The sequence below is a fragment of the Natrix helvetica genome, assembly GCF_964273705.1.
Source record: "Natrix helvetica genome assembly, chromosome: 5".
NCBI classification, from domain to species: Eukaryota; Metazoa; Chordata; class Lepidosauria; order Squamata; family Natricidae; genus Natrix; species Natrix helvetica.
The window spans coordinates 4328248-4350664 of NC_138551.1; the positions used below are offsets into that span (position 1 = coordinate 4328248).

Genomic DNA, 22417 nt, shown 5'->3' on the forward strand with positions numbered 1-22417 from the left:
ATTTTATGATGAAGGACGTTTAAACAATTACAGTCAAATGAAAATGGAGGTATGATGATGGTGACATGTATAAATATATCTGAGTTAAAATACTTGAGTTAATATGAATTATGTTTGATGACTGTGGAAGAGATGCACGAAAGCCTTTTTGTAACCAACTGATACACTTTCTACAGTATGTAAAGAAGGATGTGCTGTGTTTGTTTTGAAAATTAAAAAAAAAACTTTTATTAAAAAAAAAGATCTTTCAGTCTAAGACATGGCGAGGGTGAGAAATCGGAGAAGAATGCAACAATTAAGATTAATTTCTCATCTTCTTTTACATGTTTGGTAGCTTTAAGTCTTCCAAAAAAATAATAATCTCTGATTTCAGAAACGAGGCGCCCACCGCAAATTGGGTGTGCTAAAGGATGCTAATAAACAGATCATAATCAATCCCCTTCCCCCCCGCTCCTTATCTGGGATTCCTGCCATTTCCCACTTAATAACCTGCACGTCTTGGGGTTACGACAGCAACAAGGCTAGCCAACTGCTGTCCTAACACAAGGACTATTTGTAATCTGTTTTTCACCCCGTGTACTAGGTCTGTGCCATGTAAGAAGAGGGGCGGCATGGTGGCTCAGCGGTTAAGACACTGGGCTTGTAGGCTGGACCAGGTGGGTACCATCAGTCGGGGTAAGCTCCCGTCCTCGCCCCAGCTCCTGCCAACCTAGCAGTTCAAAGCACGCGAATGCAAGTAGATAAATAGGTACCACTTTGATGGGAAGGTAACAGAGCTCCGTCATGCGAATCACCTGACCACGGAAATGTCTTTGGATAGCACTGGCTAATGGGCTTGAAACGGGAGATGTGCACCGGTCCCTAGAACAATCGGAAACAATTTAGTGGAGTAAAATCTGTACGGACTCCTTTACCCTTTTACATAGGATAGAGCCAAAGCAGGGGTAAAATGATACCGGTTCGGGCTGGTTCGCCTGAATTGGTAGTAAAAACAAAAATGCTTTAAAAAGTTTTTTTTAATGTTCCAATGATCAGCTGTGCCTGATGGTCTATGACAGGGGTGTCCAAACTTGGGAACTTTAAGACTTGTGGACTTCAACTCCCAGAATTCCCCAGCCAGCATGTCCACAAGTCTTAAAGTTCCCAAGTTTGGACACCCCTGGTCTATGAGGTTCCTGCTTGCTGCAGGGGCCGTTTTGCGGGAAATCCAGCTCCTTTGACATGGTGTGTCAGTCAGTTGTGCAGCCACGCTCACCCGGTCACATGACCACCAAGCCACACCCACCAAGCCACACCCACAGAACAGGTAGGGAAAAAAATTTTCAATCCCACTCCTGAGCCAAAGGAATTGTAGTCAGACAGCGGGAGAAGGATGGTTTCACTCCTGCGTGCCCCAAATTGAAGGCTAGCTCTTTATTAAATAAGTGTGTGTGTGTGTGTGTGTGTAAATGTGTCAGATACTTAGCTGAGCCTCATTTACTTTCTGTTGTGGCCCACCGGTGGCCAGCAGATCTGGCAGCAGAGTCGGAGAGTGGGGAGGGCTGGGGAGGAACCTGGGCCAGTCCTGGAGGCTGAGAAAAGCTCAGAAGAGGGCTCTGTGTCGGAGGCAGAGAGGGAGCTAGACAGCAGTGAGGCAGAGGAACAGCTGGAGCCTCTTGCCAGTGTGCGCATGCGCAGAGCTGCCAGAAGACGAGGACAACTAAGAAAGCAGGGTCGACTTGGGAGTAAAGCCACACCTTGGAGGTGATTGGCCCCTCCCAGAGGAAACAAAAGAGGGGCGAAAGGGGAGGGGGCTTTTGCAGGAAACAATTCGTTCCTTCGGTCGTATCAAGAGTGGAAACTTCTTTTTGTGACTATAAGAGACCCTGTGCCAAGTTTTGCCTTGCCCTGTGTTTGGAAACTAGCTGTCTGGCAGCTCTCCAAGCGAGATAAGGTGCGTGTGGATAAACATTCATCTGAAAGACTGTTTGCTAAGCTTTGCGGACTGTGAATGAAAGGAATTTACAGTCGTATGAATAAAAGGGGTTTTGCTTCATGCTTTTTAAGGAAGCCTGGGTCAGTTCTGCTTAATGAACAGGAGATACGGAAGCTGTTTTGAGCAGAAATGTTCCCTTCTGCTGATGGGCAGGACAAAAAACATGCAAAATCAGGTTTCATGGGTTGTTGGGAACCAACCTCGGGAAGATTTGTGGTAGGGAGGAGTTGAGATGCCAGACCGCAGCTGACCAAATCACAGCCTTCCGTGGTCAGGAAAGAGACTCTCCTTGAAGATTAGACTCGCTTCCCTAACTTGCTTTCGGCTGCCATGGCAATGGGGGAGGCATGGGAATACAGGAGTGATAGTCAAAAAGGGAGTTTTGTTCTCACCATCTTCTGAGCATGCTGATAGCCGATGTTTGGACCTGGTCAAGGCTAACCGTCCTGCATACTAACCTGATGATGCTTCTTGGAGATGCACGACACATGACACCCAATGGTAATAGAAGAGAAGAGAGAAGAGAAGAGAAAAGAGAGAAGAGAATAGACGGGAAGAGAGAATAGAGAATAGAATAGAATAAAATAGAATAGAATGAGAGTTGGAAGGGACCTTGGAGGTCTTCTAGTCCAACCCTCTGCTTAGGCAGGAAACAAGTTTGAAATGATAGCAGCGAAAGCAAGGCAAGATCTGATTTAAAACGTGCGAAGGTCACAGACTGAAAGTCAACCCGATTCCCTCCCCCCCAGGGTCTAGTACTGAGAGTCCAATCAATGTCCAGTATCATGTTATGGGAAGGCTCCTCTGCAGGTTTTTCTCCCATCTGGAGTCTCAGGACGGTTGGCCTTGACGGAGTGTGAGCAACTCCACTCAGTAGCGCCATGAGTTCATGAGTCAAAACCTCCCTTTCAGTTCTCATGGGACTCCACCAGCTCACTTCCCCCTCCCAAATACCAGAGCCCCCCCCCCCTTACTATGGCAATCAATAGGCAAGCCTGCTGAAGAAACTCATGCCGGAGATCCGGCTGACAAAACAGTTTTAAGTTGAGGACTACCTGTGACAGAATTTTTCAAGTCTGCCTCATTTTCTCTTCCTCCTCCTCCTACACCAGGGAGGAGCCGGTCACTCTTACAATCATTCATTTAGTGACTGTTCAAAGTGACAACAGCACTGAAAACCGATGACCATTTTTCAGAGTTACGACTGTTGCGATATCCTCGTAGGTCACATGATCAAAATTCGGTGTGGTTGGCAACTGGCATGTACATATGATGGTTACAGTGTCCCGCGATCTGCTTTTGTGACCTTTAAGTGAATCCAGATTCACTTAACAACCGTGTTCCTAATTTAATAATTGCAGTGATTCACTTAACAACGGTGGCAAAAAAGGCTGTAAAATGGGGCAAAAACTCACTTAACAATGGTCTTGGTTAAGCAATAGAAATATTGGGAGTCCATTGTGGTCATAAGTCGAGGACTACCTGTATTATGTGATCACCAAAAAAACTCTATAAATATTCCACAGCACAAGGAACGGTGGAATTGCAAGGGAATGCTTTCACTCTCTGACATTCCCAGAAGTAGCCATGTAATCACAATTTATTTTTGAAGAACCTAAAGATAAAGATTCCCCTCGCACATACGTGCTAGTCGTTCCTGACTCTAGGGGGCGGTGCTCATCTCCGTTTCAAAGCCGGAGAGCCAGAGCTGTCTGAAGATGTCTCTGTGGTCATGTGGCTGGCATGACTAAACACCGAAGGCGCACGGAACGCTGTTCCCTTCCCACCAAAGGTGGTTCCTATTTTTCTACTTGCATTTTTCAATGTGCTTTCGAACTGCTAGGTTGCAGAAGCTGGGACAAGGAATGGGAGCTCCCTCCGTTATGCGGCGCTAGGGATTCGAACCTGCCAACCTTTCTGATCGACAAGCTCAGTGTCTTAGCCACTGAGCCACCGCATCCCTTTGAAGAACCTAGAGGGCCACATTTGGGGAAATTCCAGGAAATGATCTCAGGAATAATAGGATTTCTTTCTTACTTCAGCATTTCGGTCCCTTCTCGGATTCTGGGCTGAAAACCCCCCCAGCATATGGAGCATACCAAGGGCCTCCATCCAAACCACCAGGATGGAGGAGGAAGAGCTGTTGAGCCTCTTGATGGGTCAATCCTCTTCTGCAGGACTGAGAGAATAAGAGTTGGAAGGCACCTTGGAGGTTATCTAGTCCAACCCCTGCTCAAGTAGTGAAGGGGGACCCTATGGCACGCAGAGCCCTCTGTGGGCACATGCACCAGCTGATCTTCTGGTTTCTGGCGTGGCAGCTGGTCTTCGCGGGCACTAGAGCACTAGAAAATGTCCTGAAAAACGCCCCCAAAACAGGTAGTTTTGGGCCAGTTTGAGGCTGGTTTTGGGCTGGAAAACGGCCCGAAAAATGCCCCAAAACCAGGCTGGCATACGCCGGCCAGCTAGTCTTTGGACTTTACATGCACATGTGTTCTGGTTTGTACACCTGGTGCCAAAAATGTTTGCCATCATTGCCCTATATCATTTCAGACAAACGGTTGTCTGGGCTCTTCTTAATAACTTCCAGTGATGGAGCATCCACAACTTCTGGTGGCAAGCAGTTCCACTGGTTAATTGTCCTCACTGTTAGGAAATTTCTCCTTAATTCCAGATTGCTTCTCTCCTTGATTAGTTTCCATCCGTTGCTTCTTGTCCTGCCTTCAGGTGCTTTGGAGAATAGGCAAAGTCTACTCAAACTGAGCTCATGGAGAACATAGAATAGAGCTGGAAGGGACCTTGGAGGTCTTCTAGTCCAGCCCCCTGCTCAAGCCGGAGACCCTCAACCATTCCAGACAAGTGGTTTGTCCAATCTCTTCTTAAAAACGTCCACCTACAACCTCTGACGGCAACTTTTGTTCCACTCGTTAATTGTCTTGTTAGTAAGTTGACCCCTTCTTCTGCTTTGGGGCACCCCCCCCCCAAATATCGGAAGATTGCTATCCTATCATCCATAATTCTTGGAAATAAGGAGACTGGCCCTGCAGGGAAACACTCGATGGCAAAATTTCCTCTTTGCATTCTGTCCAGGAATCCAGAATATCTGGGAGACACACACCAGGCGCAGGAGGACAAGGCTAGACATCCCAAACTTCAGATCGTTTCGTGCTTATTTTCTCCCCCCCCCCGCCCTCCTGGGAAAAACGTACCCTCCGGAATGAACTCCGAGCAAAACCAGGCAAAACGCTTGTTTTTCAATCAGAAATTTATTTATTTTTAATTACATTATGTAAGAATATTGCAGTCTATTTTACAAGTTGAAGGAAACGGGGGCGGTGGAAGAAAATGAGTCTGGACCGGTTAAACGGAGAGGAGAGTTGGAATTTAAAAAATGGAGAGAGAGAGAAAAAAAGAAAGAAAGAGAGAAAGAGAGAGAGAGAAAAGGGGGGAGCCGAACAAGTGAAACTTAAAAGGAATAAAGGGACCATGAAGAAACCGAGTGGATAGGCAGCCTGCCGAGAAGGCGACTAAGTAGGGAGGCATAGAAAGATCTAGAAAAACAACAACATCACCCCTCTAAGTCCCATTTACAATCTTGATCCTTCTCGCCAGCTGGGTGCCCCCAAAAACCAGTCCTTCTCCCCCCCCCCACCTTTCCAAATATCCAAGCAGAGGCTCTCAAGGTGTTGCAGGCTGGCCTTGTCCCGGACAGGAGGGCAAGAGAAGGATGGGTGGAGGGGATGAATCTCGCCAGGCCCCTTACCTCCTAAAAAACAGTCTTCCGTCACTGGGGAGGAATTGGGGATTCGGCCCCGGGAATCGGGTGAGGGGAGGAACTAAAGCCAGGCCCAAGCCCTGCCCCGGCTTTCTCTCAAACGTAGAACAGTCTTACTCTGGAAGTGCTGACGAGGAGGTCGTCGTCGTAAAACTTGGTTTCTATTATCACGTTCCCGCTGCAGAGGGAGAAAAGAAAGCAGGAGAAAAACACGTGAAATGGCAAGAGAGAGACAATTGAAGGCTTTAAAAACTGGGCAGTGTGCCCGAGCCTGGGGCTCTGAATGAGCTAAGCCCATGATACAAATAGAATAAGAAAGTTGGAAGGGACCTTGGAGGTCTTCTAGTCCAACCCCCTGCCTAGGCAGGAAACCCTATACCGTTTCAGACAAATGGCTATCCAACATCTTCTTAAAGACTTCCAGTGTTGGGGCATTCACAACTTCTGGAGGCAATTTCTGTTCCACTGATTCATTGTTCTCACTGTCAGGAAAGTTCTAAGTTGCTTCTCTCCTTGATTAGTTTCCACTCATTGCTTCTTGTTCTACCCTCAGGTGCCTTGGAGAATAGTTTGACTCTCTCTTCTTTGGGGCAACCCCTGAGATATTGGAACAATGCTATCATGTCTCCCCTGGTCCTTCTTTCTATTAAACTAGACATCCCCAGTTCCTGCAACCGTTCTTCCTATGTTTTAGCCTCCAGTCCCCTAATCCTCTTCGTTGCTCTTCTCTGCACTCTTTCTAGAGTCTCCACATCTTTTCTACATCATGGCGACCAAAACTGAATGCAGTATTCCAAGTGTGGCCTTACTAAGGCATTATAAAGTGGTATTAACCCTTCACGTGATCTTGATTCTCTCCCTCTGTTGATGCAGCCTAGAACTGTGTTGGCTTTTTTGGCAGCTGCTGCACACGGCTGGCTCCTATTTAAAGGGTTCTCCACTAGGACTCCAAGATCCCTTTCACAGTTATTACTGTTGAGCAAGGTACCACCTATACTGTACCTGTGCATTTCGTTTTTGTAGCCTAACTGTAGAACCTGACTCTTTTCACCGAGTGCCAAAAAGGGAGCACTTTGCGTGCATGTGTCCTTGTCTGGGCCATGAACAGGAAGAGGAGCGAAAATGTACTTCCGGGGTTTGACGCATGCTTGTGCATCGGCCAGCAAGTCTTTTGGTTATTGCCGCGCATGCGCGTGGGCCGGTCAGCTGGCTGACACACATGCTCACCCCGGAAAACAGGAGAACAGCTCTTACAGTTTCCGGCAGTGCCACATGCACAAAGGCCAGCTGATCGTCACAGGCACAGGAGCGCCAGAAACCCAGAAGAACGGGTGACACCATGTGTGCCAAGCGACATGGCTCCACATGCCACTTCAGCACACATGCCATAGGTTTGCCATCACAGTGCTAAGGGCTTTCCTATTATTTATTTGATTTTTATCTTGCCTTCATTACTTTGTCGATAACTCCAGGTGGCAAATACTCCTCCTTTCATCTTATTTTCACCATCACCACAACCCTGTGAGGTGCATTGGACTGAGAAAAAATGACTGGCCCAAAATCACCCAGTTGGCTTTCATGCCTAAGGTGGGACTAGAACTCACACCCACCCGGTGATTGGTCCAAAGTCACCCAGTTGGCTTTCATGCCTAAGGCGGGACTAGAACTCACAGCCACCTGGTGATTGGTCCAAAGTCACCCAGTTGGCTTTCATGCCTAAGGCGGGACTAGAACCCAAAGCCACCTGGTGATTGGTCCAAAGTCACCAAGTTGGCTTTCATGCCTAAGGCGGGACTAGAACCCAAAGCCACCTGGTGATTGGTCCAAAATCACTCAGTTGGCTTTCATGCCTAAGGCGGGACTAGAACCCAAAGCCATCTGGTGATTGGTCCAAAGTCACTCAGTTGGCTTTCATGCCTAAGGCGGGACTAGAATTCACAGACACCTGTGTTTCTAGCCCAGCACCTTAACCACAGAACTGCTAACTAGTGAATTATTTCAGTTGCTGTCTATATTTATTTTGGATATTTTTATTGTTTCAGATGGTTTTATTTATTTATTAATGGTTTTTATAGCTCTAGCACTGAGTCATTGGTTGAGATGGGTGGCTATCGAAGTGAAGGACTGAATGAACAGCCCAAATGACTTGCTGGAGCCTGGGGTTGTGGAAGCCATCCAGCCAGGCTCCAAATGATAAAGAATTGATCATTTCAAGACCGAAGGAGCCAACCTCAAAGATTCAAAGCTAAAAGCTTGAGGCTGTTATTTTTATTTCTCTCCCTCCGGCTGGCTCCATTGATCCTCTCCTATCCCCTTCTCTCCCTTTCAGGTGGGGAGGGGAAGTAGAATGTCTAAATTCTCAGCCTGCAGGCCGGATGAGTCACACCCTGGCCATGCCCACACCCATGTGGCAGTTGGAACAGAGTTCTTTTCAGGTGGGGAGAGGGAGTGGAACGTCTAACTCCTTAGCATCAGAGCGTGTTAATAATAATATAAGAAATACTAAGGATCTGATGGTCATTTTCAAAAATCCTTTCTTAGGGAGCACCTAGAAGTCAAGAGGAACATAAGTGCCAAATTTCAAGTTTGTAGGCTTTACAGTTCTGGAGATTTTGTGATGATGCATGAGTGGTATTTCGCTTTTATATATATAGATAAACTCCATAAAAAAAAAATTAAACCCCAAAAAAAAGAAATCAGGTGAAGCTCACCTGTGAATTCAAGCTGGGACGTTTCGCAACTCCCTCCTCCCCCTACCAAAATAATAATAAAAATAATAATCTGAAAATTAATGTCTGCTCTGCAAACTTCACCCCTGATTGGAGCCTTCAGCTAAAGAACAGACTACTTCAACATCTGAATTGGGATCCACTCTGCCCTCTCCGTATTTTGGGAAGTCACTGACTTTGGCCGGGGGTTGTGGGAATGAGAAATGCAATCACTCACGTGAGAACATTCGCTGGCATCATTTGCGACTCTGGCGCTGCTTCTATCAAAGACTGCCAGGTGTTGGTGGAGTTTGGGATGACAAAGCCAAACTCAAAGAACCACTCTGCAAAAATAAGAAGGCGGTGAGCGCCATAAAGAGCCAAATTGTCCCCTTTTACGCCTGTCGTGCAACTAAGTAGTGGCCTTGAAGCTGGCCATCCCCCTGCACTTAAGTCTCATATATGGTCAGGATATGAAAAGGGCCAGAGAAGTGTTTTTCAACCTTGGTAAGTTTAAGATGTGTGGACTTCAACTCCCCGAATTCCCCAACCAGCCCAGTGCATACATTTGTTGTTGTTAGTTGCAAAGTCATGTCCGACCCATCGTGACCCCATGGACAATGTTCCTCCAGGCCTTCCTGTCCTCTCCCATCCTCTGGAGTCCATTCAAGCTCATGCTGACTGCTTCAGGGACTCCATCCAGCCCCCTCCTTCTCTGCCGTCCCCTTCTTCTTCTTTTGCCCTCCATCGTTCCCAGCATGAGGCTCTTCTCCAGGGAGTCCTTCTTCCTTCTCATTAGGTGTCCAAAGTCTTTTGAGTCTCCTCTTCAGGATCTGGCCTTCTAAAGAGCAGCCGGGGTTGATCTCCTCTAGGACTGACCGGTTGGATGGCCTTGCAGTCCAAGGGACTCAATGCAGGCGTCTTCTCCAGCTCCAGAGTTCAAAGGCCTCCATTCTTTGGCACTCAGCCTTCCTTATGGTCCAACCTTCACAGCCATCCATTGCAACTGGGAAAACCATTGCTTGACTATATGCACTTTTGTTGGCAGGGTGATGTCTCTGCTTTGTAACAAGCTGTCTATATTTGCCATTGCTTTCCTCCCTTGGCTGGGTATATATGTAAGTATACATACATAAATACATACATATATACCCAGCCTATACCCAAATCTCCCTAGAATAAATTTAGTTTAAATAAAGTGTCAGCAAACACACACACAAACACAGTCACACACCTATTTGCTGACACTTTATTTAAACTAAATTTGTATATCAATGACCTCTGTAGATGCCATAATAAATAAGCCTTATTTATTATTGGTGCTGACTTCTGATAGGACCTAAAAATGTTAATTCTTTCTGCTACCTGTCCCCCCCCCCCTCTCTCTTTCTCTCTCTCTTTCCTTCTCCCTGGTGAAAACCAAGCCCAGATCCCCCTAGGTAGGAGAATACAACTGCACCTTCTAGACATTGTCCCTTGAAATAAACTTTCTGTTCCAGGCGGAATTTTTCCATCTGCTCCGTGGAGGAAAAATTCAGCTCCCGAGACACAGCTTTGCATTTCAGAATCTTCTTAGGAACTCGAGCTGGAAAAAAAGAGAGAGAGAGAGAGAGAGAGAGAGAGAGAAAGAAGATAGTTGGTTGTTGGTAAAAATTAATATTCCAAATAATAAGACAAGGCCTGCTGTGGCCAAAGGCATAAGAATGTCAGCATAAGCCAGGCGGCGCTTCCGAAAAAATTGTAAAAAAAAATTCAGGCAGTTGCGCCGAGCAGGCCTGCCGTATGATGCAATGGCTCGCCCGTTCTCTTATGCAAATAGGAAAACCCACAGCATGTAGTATGATCCCCTGTTGGGTCCAGATTAAAAATGCTAAAATAATTACGGTAGAGAGGCACGGCAACCGTTCCCTGCAACTTTTCCAAAAGGGTTTGTTTGTGCGTGGGGAAGAACGACACCTCTCCGACCGGAAGCAATGTGTGTTGACAGGGGGGCAGAGGTCGTCCCTGAGGCCACTCACTTGTGGGGTGCCACAGGGGTCGGTCCTCTCGCCTCTCCTGTTCAACGCATATGTGAAGCCGCTGGGTGAGATCATCCATGGTTTTGGGGTTGAGTACCACCTGTATGCTGATGATACTCAGCTGTACATTTCAACCCCAAACCACCCCAACGAGGCTGTCGAAGTGATGTCCCGGTGTCTGGAAGCCGTCGGGGTCTGGATGGGGGACAACAGACTCAAACTCAACCCCTCCAAGACCGAGTGGCTGTGGGTACCGGCACCTCGGTTCAGCCAGCTGACTCCATCGCTGGCCATAGGGGGCGAACAACTGTCCCCTGTGGAGCGGGCGCGCAATTTGGGCGTCCTCCTTGATGCCCGGCTGTCAATGGAGGACCATGTGGCAGCCGTGGCAAGGGGGGCGTTCCACCAGGTTCGCCTGGTGCGCCAATTGCGCCCCCTACTGGACCGGAGTGCCCTGCGCACGGTCACTCATGCGCTGGTGACGTCTCGCCTGGACTACTGCAATGCCCTCTACATGGGGCTTCCCTTGGGACGCATCCGGAGACTGCAGCTAGTTCAGAACGCAGCCGCGCGGGTTATTATGGGGAGTACACGTTACTCCCACGTAACACCTCTCCTGCGCGAGCTGCACTGGCTACCTGTGGCCTTTCGGGTGCGTTTCAAGGTATTGATCACCATCTTTAAAGCGCTCCATGGCATAGGACCTAGTTATCTGCAGGATCGCATCCTACCACACACGTCCCTGCGACCCATCCGCTCACACAGGGAGGGGCTCCTCCTGGTGCCGTCCGCTAGGCAATGCCAACGGGCGACACCTAGGAGTAGGTCCTTCTCTGTGATGGGCCCAACCCTCTGGAATGACCTCCCCCCTGACATTCGAACTACCACCGACCTCCGTTCCTTCCGTCAAAAGTTAAAGACTCACCTATTTCAATCAGCTGGCCTGGCACTTTCTTAGTTTCACCTCCCGGGGATTTATTTTAATTGGGTTTGGGGTTTTAATTGGGATGTTTTTAGGGTTTTAGAATAATTTATTTCTTGTACAGTCTATCTCCCCCTCCAAATGTATTTTAAATGTATTTCATTGTTATGACTGTATTTTATTTGCATTGACTGTACACCGCCCCGAGTCCCTTGTTGGGAGAGGGGGGCGGTCTAAAAATCTAAGAAATAAATAAATAAATAAGACATGGCTTGGAGACTTTTCATGAAGTCTTTCATTCGTTAGAAGAGAGGCGCCAAACGCAAAGTCATTCCCAACAAGGGCCTTGTCAGCTGTGGGAAGCAGCAGGAAGGGACCCTTCCCCAATTGGGCCGGCATAATGCAAGGCTGCCTGCCGAGTGGGTCAAAAGGAGTCAACATGGCAGTTGCAGTTGTAACCTCGAGGACTTGATGCCTTTAATGCAGTGTTTCTCAACCTTGTCAACTTGAAGATGTCTGGACTTCAACTCCCAGAATTCCCCAGCCAGCGAATGCTGGCTGGGGAATTCTGGGAGTTGAAGTCCAGACATCTTCAAGTTGACAAGGTTGAGAAACACTGCTTTAATGGCTATCATGATAGATACCTAACCGCCGGCTGGACAATGAGGCTTAAAATATTTCTTCGGTGTGGCAAAATATATTAAGCCCAACTATCATGCCGAGCTTTTCAGCTAAAAAACTGACAGGTTAGAGACCCGAGCGCTGTGAGATGGAGCCAGTGTTGTGGCCTGCCAGTGGCCAGCAGATTTAAAGAGTGAGGAGGTTGGGGAGGAACCTGGGCCAGTCCTGGAGTCTGGGGAAGGCTCTGATGAGGGCTCTGTGTCGGAGGCAGAGATGGGGCCAGAGCTGTCTGACAGTTCTCAGCTGCCTTCAGAGTCAGACATCAGTGAGGCAGAAGAACAGCTGGAGCCTGTTCCCAGTGTGTGCATGCAGAGAGCTGCCAGACAAAGGGAACAGCTAAAGAACAGGGGTTGATTTGGGAGTGAAGCCACAGTGGATAATGAATGGCCCTTCCCAGAGGAAATAAAAGAGGAGCAAAAGGGGAGTGGAGTTTGCAGGAGACCATGAGTTCGCTTCATTGGTTCGGGACTCTCCGAGACTCCTTGGCAAGTTTGCAGAGATCGGCCTGGCAGCTCTCCAAGCCAGATGAGGTCTGTGACTGTAAATCCTCCTTGGAAAGACTTTGCTGGATGAGAATGAGCAGAATTCACAGTCAATTAATAAAAGGGTTTTTTGTCGGGACCAGGAGTTTCCGTCATGCTTTCGGGAAGCCTCGGTCAGAACAGTGAGCTCCGGTTCCTTGCTGCAGCTCCTGCCCACCTGGCAGTTTGAAAGCATGCAAATGCAAGCAGATAAATAGGTACCACTTCAGTAACAATGTTCGCCGTACAGTCATGCTAGCCACACAACCACGGAAATGAGTGAACAATGCTGGCTCTCTTGGCCAGGAAATGGAAAGATGAGGCCATCACCTAGAGACGGACATGAGTGAACAGGAAAACATACAGTTTTATCTTTATCCAGTGGGCAGTTGGGGATGTTAATTAGAAATACGTAGCCAGGCCTTTTAAGTGGCACATTTAAGGGTGACACCCTGAGTGGAAGTCTCACCCTTGACGGGAAAAGGAAGGAAGCAACGGTAGGAAAGGCCGTTTTTCATTCAAAAGTTCGTAAAGGATCTCAACTAAAAAGGGATTATGTCTTTCGATGCATCCCTCCCTCTCAATGGACACCTGGACGGTCTTGTTGAGTTATCTTCATGGATAAACAAGCTGCCTCCGCTTTAATGCTTTCAGCCTTTTAATCAGGCTGTGGTTCTTGTAAATTATTCAGCAGGATAGTAAAATGATTCCCCCCCCCCCCCAGGAGAAAATGATCTGTATAATAAAGACTTTGAGATCTGGATCCTAACGGCAGATATATTTTTTTTGGGGGGGGGGGGGGGAAGCCAACAGCCAGATTAACTGATCATCATTCAATCATATCCAACTCTTCACTCTCGTTATTATCTTCCTTCCTTCCTTCTCTTCTTTTTCCTTCCCTCTTCATTCTGTCTTCTTCCTTCCCCTCTTTTTTCCTTCCTTGCTCTCTTCCCATCAACACTCCTGCTGGCTGACAAGGAGTCCACTTCCCTGGCTGTTTTTGTGCCTGCTCGGCCAACAATCTTAGTAGCTGGGAAATTCTATTTACTCAGCTTGTAAGAGTTCATTTAGTGAGCATTCAAAGTTACATCACTGAAAAAGGTGACTCGTGACCGTTTTTCACACTTACAACCTTACAATCGCAGCATCTTCAGGGTCAGGTGTTCAAAATTCAGATGCTTGGCGACTGACTCATATTTATGACGGTGGCAGGCATCACACGGTCCCCTTTTGGGACCTCCTGACAAGCAAAGTCAAATGGGGAAGCCAGTTTCCCTTAACCACCGGGTTACTCATTTAACAACTGTAGTGATTCGCTTAACAACTGGGGCAAGAAAGTTTGTAAAATGGGGGGGAAACTCACTTAACAGATGTTTCACACAGCAAGAGAAATTTTGGGCCCAATTGTGGTTGTAAGCTGACTACCTGTATGTCCTCCTTCGTTGCAATGTGAGGCTACTAAACTGACAGCTAATAACTAGGTTATTTCGCTCCCTAGATGGGTTAAACGCAGCTCCCGCCCCAGTTGCGATTTGGAACCCCGACACCCTGGGAGTTGAAGCCCATATTCCTTGAGGCTGAGATACCCTGCCCCAGAAACTCCACGCGGCCCCATGTTACCTTCATGCTCCACTCCGGGGACGGAGAGATCTTCTGTTCCTTGCCAGAGGATTTTCCCGGTTTCTGCATCTCGGAGATTCATCCAATTTCTGTTTGCGCAAGAATTAAGGAGGAAAACATGAAAAGGAAACGCGTTCCCGAGCGGTAGCCTCAGTGTCAAATTCTGCCAGCACTTGGAAAGGTGGACGATGTCCGAGAGACATGAGGCAAGATGGCTTCCATCGGGCGATGGGTTGGGGAAGCTACGGAACTGCGGGGAAAACCTATAAAAACCTGCCTGCAATATTAAACGAAGGCAGCCCAGCTCTCCAGTGCGAGCAGAAACAGCTTCTTGGAGGTCCAAAGGATAAATCTGGAAATGGGCAAAATTCTGCATTCAATCCCCTTCCTCCCCCCCCCCCCCGAATGCTCTCAGCACTTGTATGCAATGTAATTTCATTTTAATGTAGGCCAATTACTGTACATTCAGAGTGACAATAAAGTATTCTATTCTATTCTATTCCATTCATTATTCTATTCTGTTCTGTTCTATTCTATTCTACTCTATTCCTCATTCTATTCTATTTTCTATTCTGTTCTGTTCTGTTCCATATTCTGTTCTGTTCTATTCTATTCTACTCTCTATTCTATTCCCTTCTATTTCTATTCCATTCCATTCCTTATTCTATTCCGTTCCGTTCCGTTCCATTCTACTCTCTTCCTTATTCTATTCTATTCTGTTCTATTCTATTCTATTCTCTATTCTGTTCCGTCCCACTCCATATTCTATTCTATTCTATTTAAAATGGGTGAAGGTACTTCCAGTACTTGAGGGGCTGCCACAGAGCAAGGGAGGGGTGGGGTGTCAACTTATTCTCCAAAGCACCTGAAAGCAAGACAAGAAACAACGGATGGAAGCTTTTAGAGAGAGATCCAACCTAGAATTAAGGAGAAATTTCCTGACAGGGGGAACAATTATTTTATCTATATATAAATGGATGACTGTGTGTTTGTGTGTTCCAGCATAACTCTGGAACGCCTTGCGCAATTTCAACCAAACTTGGTACACAGATGACTTACTCTCTGGAAACAAATACTGTGGGGGTAAGACACCCCTAGCGCTCCCTGGGATGTGTGTTCTGTTAAGATACAGCCTGTTGTGCCTTAAACTGGCTTCTACTGCACTGTCGTAAAATGGCTTCTACTGTACAGTGCAGTGGAGTTGCCATGGTAACAGCTTCACAGTACTCCACAAGGGGGGCTCCCTCTGGTAAGGGGAAAATCCAACATTAGAAATTACGTTCGGTCCGGACATTTCCCCCCTGTAAATAAATACCTGGACAACCCCGGGTTATCAGCTAGTATTATTATAAATTACAGGTAGTCTTTGACTTACAACGGTTCATTTAGTGACTGTTCAAAATTACAACGGCACTGAAAAAAGTGACTTATGGCCGGTTTTCACACTTACGACCATTGCAGCATTCCAAGGTCACGTGTTCAAAATGGAGATACTTGGTATTTATGAAGGTTGTAGTGTCCCAGGGTCATTCGATCCCCTTTTGCGACCTCCTGACAAGTCAACGGGGAAGCCGGCTTCACTTAACAACCGTGTTACTGCCTTAACAAACTGCAGTGATTCACTTAACAACCATGGCAAGCAGAGTCGTAAAATAGGGCAAAACTCACTTAACAACAGCCTCTGCTTTGTGTCGATGGAGATTCTCAGTCTTCCAGGTCAGGGTTGTCCCAAAGGTGCTTTTTCTTCAAGAGGCAGCTGGACTATCTGGTTTTTTTTCCTTCGAAGACGTTTCGCTTCTCATCCAAGAAGCTTCTTCTGCTTGGATAGGATTCCATTCCCCACTATCCAGTCAGAGCTGAAGAAGCTTCTTGGATGAGAAGCGAAACATCTTCAAAGGAAAACCAGAAAGTCCAAATTGCCTCTTGAAAAAAAAACCCTCCACTTAGCAATGAAAATTTTGGGCTCCACTGTGGTCGTAAGTCGAGGACTGCCTGCACCGAGCTGCGCTTCAAGCTGCGAAAGGAAACATTTTGGGGAAGCCTTCTCCGAGCTAATGCCTTCCAGATGCGCTAGAAGGAAGCTCCCATAAACATATGGAAGTCGAACGTGTTTAGAGGGTCTGCCATTGGCTAGGCAGAAGTGAAGAGGCATTTGAGTGGTTAAGGTGGCTGCAAGCAATTCAGTTTCAGGACGGATTCCAAACGCATTAATTCTGCTTTAATTGCTTATTTCCTTCTATCCTCTGCTGGGAACAAAAGGAGGGAATATGGGATCCTTACATAAAGGCTTCCAAAGATTTTCATCTGGAGGGAGGACAGATGTACGCAGAGGGCACAACATTCCTTATGAAGGGGAATATTTGGAGCACAGGGTTGAAATGGGGGGTCCTGGGTGCTCTCTGAGCTTGTCCCCCCCCCCCCCATGTTTCATTACCTAACTAGGTAACATAGCATAGCTGGCTGGAGAATACTGGGAATTGAAGTCCACAAGTCTTAAAGTTGCTAAGTTTGGGGACCTCTGATCTAAACTGACAGCAAACACCACTCCTTACCAGCACTGATGATGTTACCTAGGTTGGATCATGAAACGTCTGCAACAAAGCAAGCAAGCTTAGAGAACACGAAGGACCCCTCAGTCCAGGGGTGAAATGTTACCGGTTCGGGCTGGTTTGCCCGAACTGGTAGTAAAAAAATGCTGAAAGGGAAGAAAGAAAGGGAAGAAGGGAGGGAGGGAAAAAGGAGAGGAAGGGAGGGCTATAAACCTGGCACTAGACGCAGCTTCAGAGGAGACTCCAGGGCTGGAAGGGACTTGGAGGTCATCTAGTCCAACCCTTCCCCAGCAGTACATTGTTAAAGTGAGTTTCTGTCTTTTGACCCCGCAGTTAAATGACTACATAGCCACGCCCACCCAGTCAAATGACCCTCAAACAAGCCACGCCCGCCGAGCCACACCCACAGAACCGGTAGTAAAAAAAAGAGAGATTTCACCACTGCCTCAGTCCTTATAAAGCCTGGGAGGGGAGGGGAAGAACACACCTTTTATTTCTATTTTATTTATTTGTGCCTCGCCTTTTATCATTTTTATAAAGAACTCGAAGCGGTGAGTTAGTTGGCATCGTCCACTTTCCTTTTCAGAGGTGAGTTGCACACAAACGTCGGCGGCGGGCATCGGGATCCAAGGTGGTCCAGGGATTCCTAAAATTTTAGACCAGCTTTTCCAAATTTAAAGACAACCGAAGGGGAAAGGCTCTAGCTTAGGCCCTTTAAAGAAGGGTGGACTTCAACTCCCAGAATTCCTCAGGCAGCTGGCTGGGGAATTCTGGGGGCTGGTCCATCCTTTGTAAGGTTGAGAACCACTGGGCTACAGTGCAGTTTGTCTTCGACTGGCAGCCACAATTTGAGTCCAACATGGCTGTTGCTAAGCGAGGCAGTTGTTAAGTGAGCTTTGCCTCATTAACGACCGTTCTTGCGAGTCACTGTGATTGTTATGTTAGTAACACTGTTGTTAAGTGAATCTGGCTTCCCCGTGGACTTTGCTTGTCAGAGGATCGCAAAAAGGGACCCTGGGACGCTGCAACCGTCGTAAATACGAGCCAGTTGCCAGGTGTCTGAATTTTCTTCACGTGATGCTGCAATCGTCCTTAGTGTGAAAAGCGGTCAGAAGTCAATTTTTTTCCAGTGCCCTTATAAACTTCAAATGGTCACTAAATGAATGACTGCCTGTACATTAAACGCTAAGGATAAAGTAAAGGTAAAGATTTCCCTCGCACATCTGTGCTAGTCGTTCCTGACTCTAGGGGGCGGTGCTCATCTCCGTTTCAAAGCTGAAGAGACAGCGCTGTCCGAAGACGTCTCCGTGGTCATGTGGCCGGCACGACTCAATGCCAAAAGTGCACGGAACGCTGTTCCCTTCCCACCAAAGGGGGTCCCTATTTTGCATTTTTTGCGTGCTTTCGAACTGCTAGGTTGGCAGAAGCTGGGACAAGTCACAGGAGCTCCCTCCGTTATGCGCACTAGGGATTCGAACCGCCGACCTTTCTGATCGACAAGCTCAGCGCCTTAGCCACTGAGCCACCCCATCCCTAATGCTAAGGATGGTGGGGCCCAAACTCAAGAATGAAGTTAAAGAAATGTGATTCTTTCTTTTTAAAAAAAATTTGTTTTCTTTTTCCTATTTGATTTTGTTTTAGGTTTTTTTCCCCCCTCCTGTTGGCAGGGGTCTCCAAACTTGGCAACTTTAAGCCTTGTGGACTTCAACTCCCAGAGTTCCTCAGCCAGCTTTGCTGGCTGAGGAACTCTGGGAGTTGAAGTCCACAAGGCTTAAAGTTGCCAAGTTTGGAGACCCCCTGGGTTACAGGATAGGAATCGCTGGATCCCCCCCCCCCCAATAAGAAAACGGGGTTGCAAGGAACCCTCTGTAATGATTCCTGCCCATTTCCAATGGCAGCTTTCCCCGGAATAAGGGAAGGGAGAGGATTATTTCCGAAAGACGAAATAATCACCACCTCCAAGGGACCTTTGGGCTGAGCGTTTCCTGCCTCCCTCCCTTAAGACCCTGCTGTTTTCCAGGCAGCCTCTTCACCCAGGGACCTGGGGAGCCAACAGGGTCCTTCTCACCCAGCCCAACTCAGAAAAATAACACAAACGTCCTGGCAGAGCTGCCAAAAGAAGGGGGGGGAGGTGGAAATCGGGATTTCTCTTCGCCTCCTGTTGTAGATATAAAAAGTTGATGGCAAATGATGCGTTGGGCCTCCCCATGCTCAGTTCTCCCGGAGACCCAGTACTGACATCGGAAAGTTCATCTTTCCTCCTCTTGTTCTCACCACAACTGCAACTCCCCCGTCTCCTGGTGGTTTGCCATAATCACCCGGTTGGCTTTCATGCCTAAGAAAAGACTAGAACTCCCCCTCTCCTGGTGGTTGGCCCAAAGTCACCCAGTTGGCTTTCATGCCTAAGAAAAGACTAGAACTCCCCCTCTCCTGGCGGTTGGCCCAAAGTCACCCAGTTGGCTTTCATGTGTAAGAAAAGACTAGAACTCTCTGTCTCCTGGTGGTTGGCCATCATCACCCAGTTGGCTTTCATCCCTAAGAAAAGACTAGAATTCCCCCTCTCCTGGTGGTTGGCCCAAAGTCACCCAGTTGACTTTTGTGTCTAAGGCGGAACTAGAACTCTCTGTCTCCTGGTGGTTGGCCATCATCTCCCAGTTGGCTTTCATGCCTAGGAAAAGACTAGAACTCCCCCTCTCCTGGCGGTTGGCCCAAAGTCACCCAGTTGGCTTCCGTGCCTAAGACAAGCATTTTTTTTACAACCTATTCATCCGAACTGGTAGTAAAAAAAATGCTTTAAGAAAGGGGGGGGGAGGAAAGGTTCAACTGGGCCGTGCAATCGTGGGAGACTTTCCCCCCTCCCCACCCCCCGCTTTTTAAAGAATTTTTTAAAATATTGCTTCGGGGAAATAGGTATATAAAAAGTTCTTTTAAAAAATGAAAAAAAAAGCTTCCCACAATTGCATGGCACGGCTGATTGAGTAGGAATGGATCCTTTGGCGATGAGGAGGATTTATTTGTATTTGGTTTTGTTTTATTTCAGGGGTGTCCAAACTTGGCAACTTTAAGAGTTGTGGTCTTCAACTCCCAGAGCTGGCTGGGGAATTCTGGGAGTTGAAGTCCACAAGTCTTAAAGTTGCCAAGTTTGGACACCCCTGTTTTATTTCATCTATCCTGCTTTGGTTATTTAAAAAATAAATAAACCAAAGGGGATGAATGTACCTCATATTCCTTCCTCTTCTGCTTCTCCACCACTACTACAACAACCCTGTGTGGTAGATTATGCTGAGAGAAGGGGGGGGGGGTTCAATACCGGCAGTCCTGGACTTACGACCATTCATTTAGCGACAGTTTAAAGTTACGATGGCACTGGGAAAAGGGACTTGGGGCATTTGCGGCATTCCCACAGTCACGTGATCAAAATTCAGCCGCTTGGCAACTGGCTCGCATTTATGACGGCTGCTGCAGCGTCCATCCCCAGGTCATGTGATCCCCTCTTGCGACCTTCCAAAAAGCCAAGTCAACGGGGAAGCCAGATTCACTTAACGGCCGTCTTGACTAACTTACCAACTGCAGTACACTCACTTTACAACAAAAATGTTGGGTCTCCATTGTGGTCATAAATCGAGGACTACCTGTGATCGTGTGTTCAAGTGACTTTTGTGGTGGTCTTGTTGGGCGCCAGTAGTGTAGCTACAGGTTGTCCTCGACTTACGACCATCATTGTGCCCAATATTTCTGTCGCTAAGTGAGAAATTTGTTAAGTGGGTTGTGCCCCCTTTGTGATCATGTGATCCCCTCTTGCGACCTTCTGAGGGAAGGGGGAAGCCAGAATCACTTAAAGACGGTGTTACTAACTTAACAGCTTTGACAATTCGCATCGCAACTGGGGCGAGAAAGGTCATAAAACGGGGCAAAACTTAGTTAACAACTGTCTTTGTTTAACCACAGAAATTCTGGGCTCCGTTGTGGTCGTAAGTCGAGGACCGCCTGTAAAAAAAAATCTCCTGGAACAGTTGGATATTTAGAAACGCTTCCTCAGCCCCAGAAGCCCTGGCAGCCTGCTAGGAGCATGCTAATATCATGGCAACGGCACGACATATGTGTCTGCTTGGCCCCCATAGGATCTGTGCTTCCACAACGGGGGAAAAACACCAAATTGGTGCCGTGGGAGATCAGAGTTGCTTCTTTCAGGCTATGAATTGTTCTGTTTCTTAGCTACCGAGAGCCGGGCAGCTTCCCTTGCTAAACCAGAATCTTGCAAAAACATACAGGGAGTCCTTGACTTACAACGGTTCACTTACTGACCGTTCAAACTTACGACGGCATGGGGGAAAAAACCCCGACGTAGGTCCAGTTTTCACATTGATGACCGCTGCAACATCCCCGGGGTCACAAGATCAACATTCAGATGCTTGGTGTCTGACTCGTACTTATGGTGTGTGTGTGTGTGTGTGTGTGTGTGTGTGTCCTTCTACGAACTTCCGACAAGCCAAGTCAACGGGGAAGCCAGAAAACCACTCGTCCGAAATGGTATATAGGGCAGCGGTGTCAAACTCAAGGCCCGCGGGCCGGATCTGGCTTGCGGGGTGCTTGCCGTATTTTCTGGAGTATAAGACGCATCTTTTTCCTTCAAAAAAGAGGCTGAAACTCTGGGTGCGTTTTATACACTGAATACAGTATTTTTGGCCTCCTGAAACCCTGTCCCTTTAGCAAAAATAGCCATGCATAGCCTTCAGGAGGCTTTCAGAGTGCTCCTGGGGGCTGGGGAGGGCAGAAATGAGAGAAAAATGGGGCATTTTTTGCTCGGTTTTGCCCCTCCCCAGAAATACTCTACAAGCCTCCTAAAGGCTATCCATGTCCTTTTTTTTGACAAAGCGGACTGTTTTTTGCTTGTCCCCCATCCCCAGGAGCACTCTATAAGCCTCCTAAAGGCTATGCGTGCCCTTTTCTTGAAAAAAGATGGGCTCTTTTTTGTGAAAAACAGGCTGTTTTTGGGAGGTTTGCAAAGTGCAAAAACTTTTTTTTTTAAATTTGCCTCTACAAACCTTGGTGCATCTTATACTCCGAAAAATACGGTAAATCTGGCCCACTTGGAAATTTCAAAGGACCGGCCCGGGCCATCACTGCCAGCCAAACGTGCCTCCCGGGGGAGGGGGTGGGATGTGCGTCCCCCCGCGTGGCCCATTTTTGGCCTCCCTGGCCTCCAGCAGCACTCTGCTGGCTAGAAACGGGCTGGGTGGCAACCTCGCAGGGCCCCCCCTCTGCTGTTTTTGTCTCCGAACCAGCAGGAAGAAAATGCTTTAAAAAGCACGGGGAAAAGCTTCCCACGATCGCACAGCTCACAGAACCAGCGACAATCGTCCCAACCAGTAGCATTTCACCCCAGGGTGGACTTCAACTCCCAGAATGTCTTGCTGACTGGGGAATTCTGGGAGTTGAAGTCCACACATCTTTTTCAAATTGGCTGTTAAATCGAGGATTTCCTGCAGTTCAGATTTCTGGATGATTTCTCAGAAAAGCAGGTTGTGAAAAAAAATATTCCTCTTTTTGACGTAGCAAGAATCTCTCTTCTCTTCTGCATTTCCCTGCATAAATTTTTCTTCTTTCCTTCCTTCCTTCTTTCTTCCTCCCTTCCCTCCTTCTTTCCTTCC

The 22417-nt window shown here is 47.5% G+C and overlaps 1 protein-coding gene across 1 annotated transcript in view; it reads right to left on the minus strand.

Annotated features, from left to right (window-relative positions):
- Positions 1–5219: 5219 nt before the first annotated feature.
- Positions 5220–22417, minus strand: part of PDE6D (phosphodiesterase 6D) — a 34010-nt gene continuing 16812 nt past the window's right edge. The window contains exons 2-5 of the mRNA XM_081956144.1: positions 14218–14306; positions 9915–10040; positions 8694–8799; positions 5220–5925 (exon numbers count right to left, since the gene is read on the minus strand). Of these exons, the coding sequence (XP_081812270.1) occupies positions 5844–5925; positions 8694–8799; positions 9915–10040; positions 14218–14306 (403 nt within the window). The 3' untranslated portion in view covers positions 5220–5843. The remainder of the gene's footprint in view (positions 5926–8693; positions 8800–9914; positions 10041–14217; positions 14307–22417) is intronic.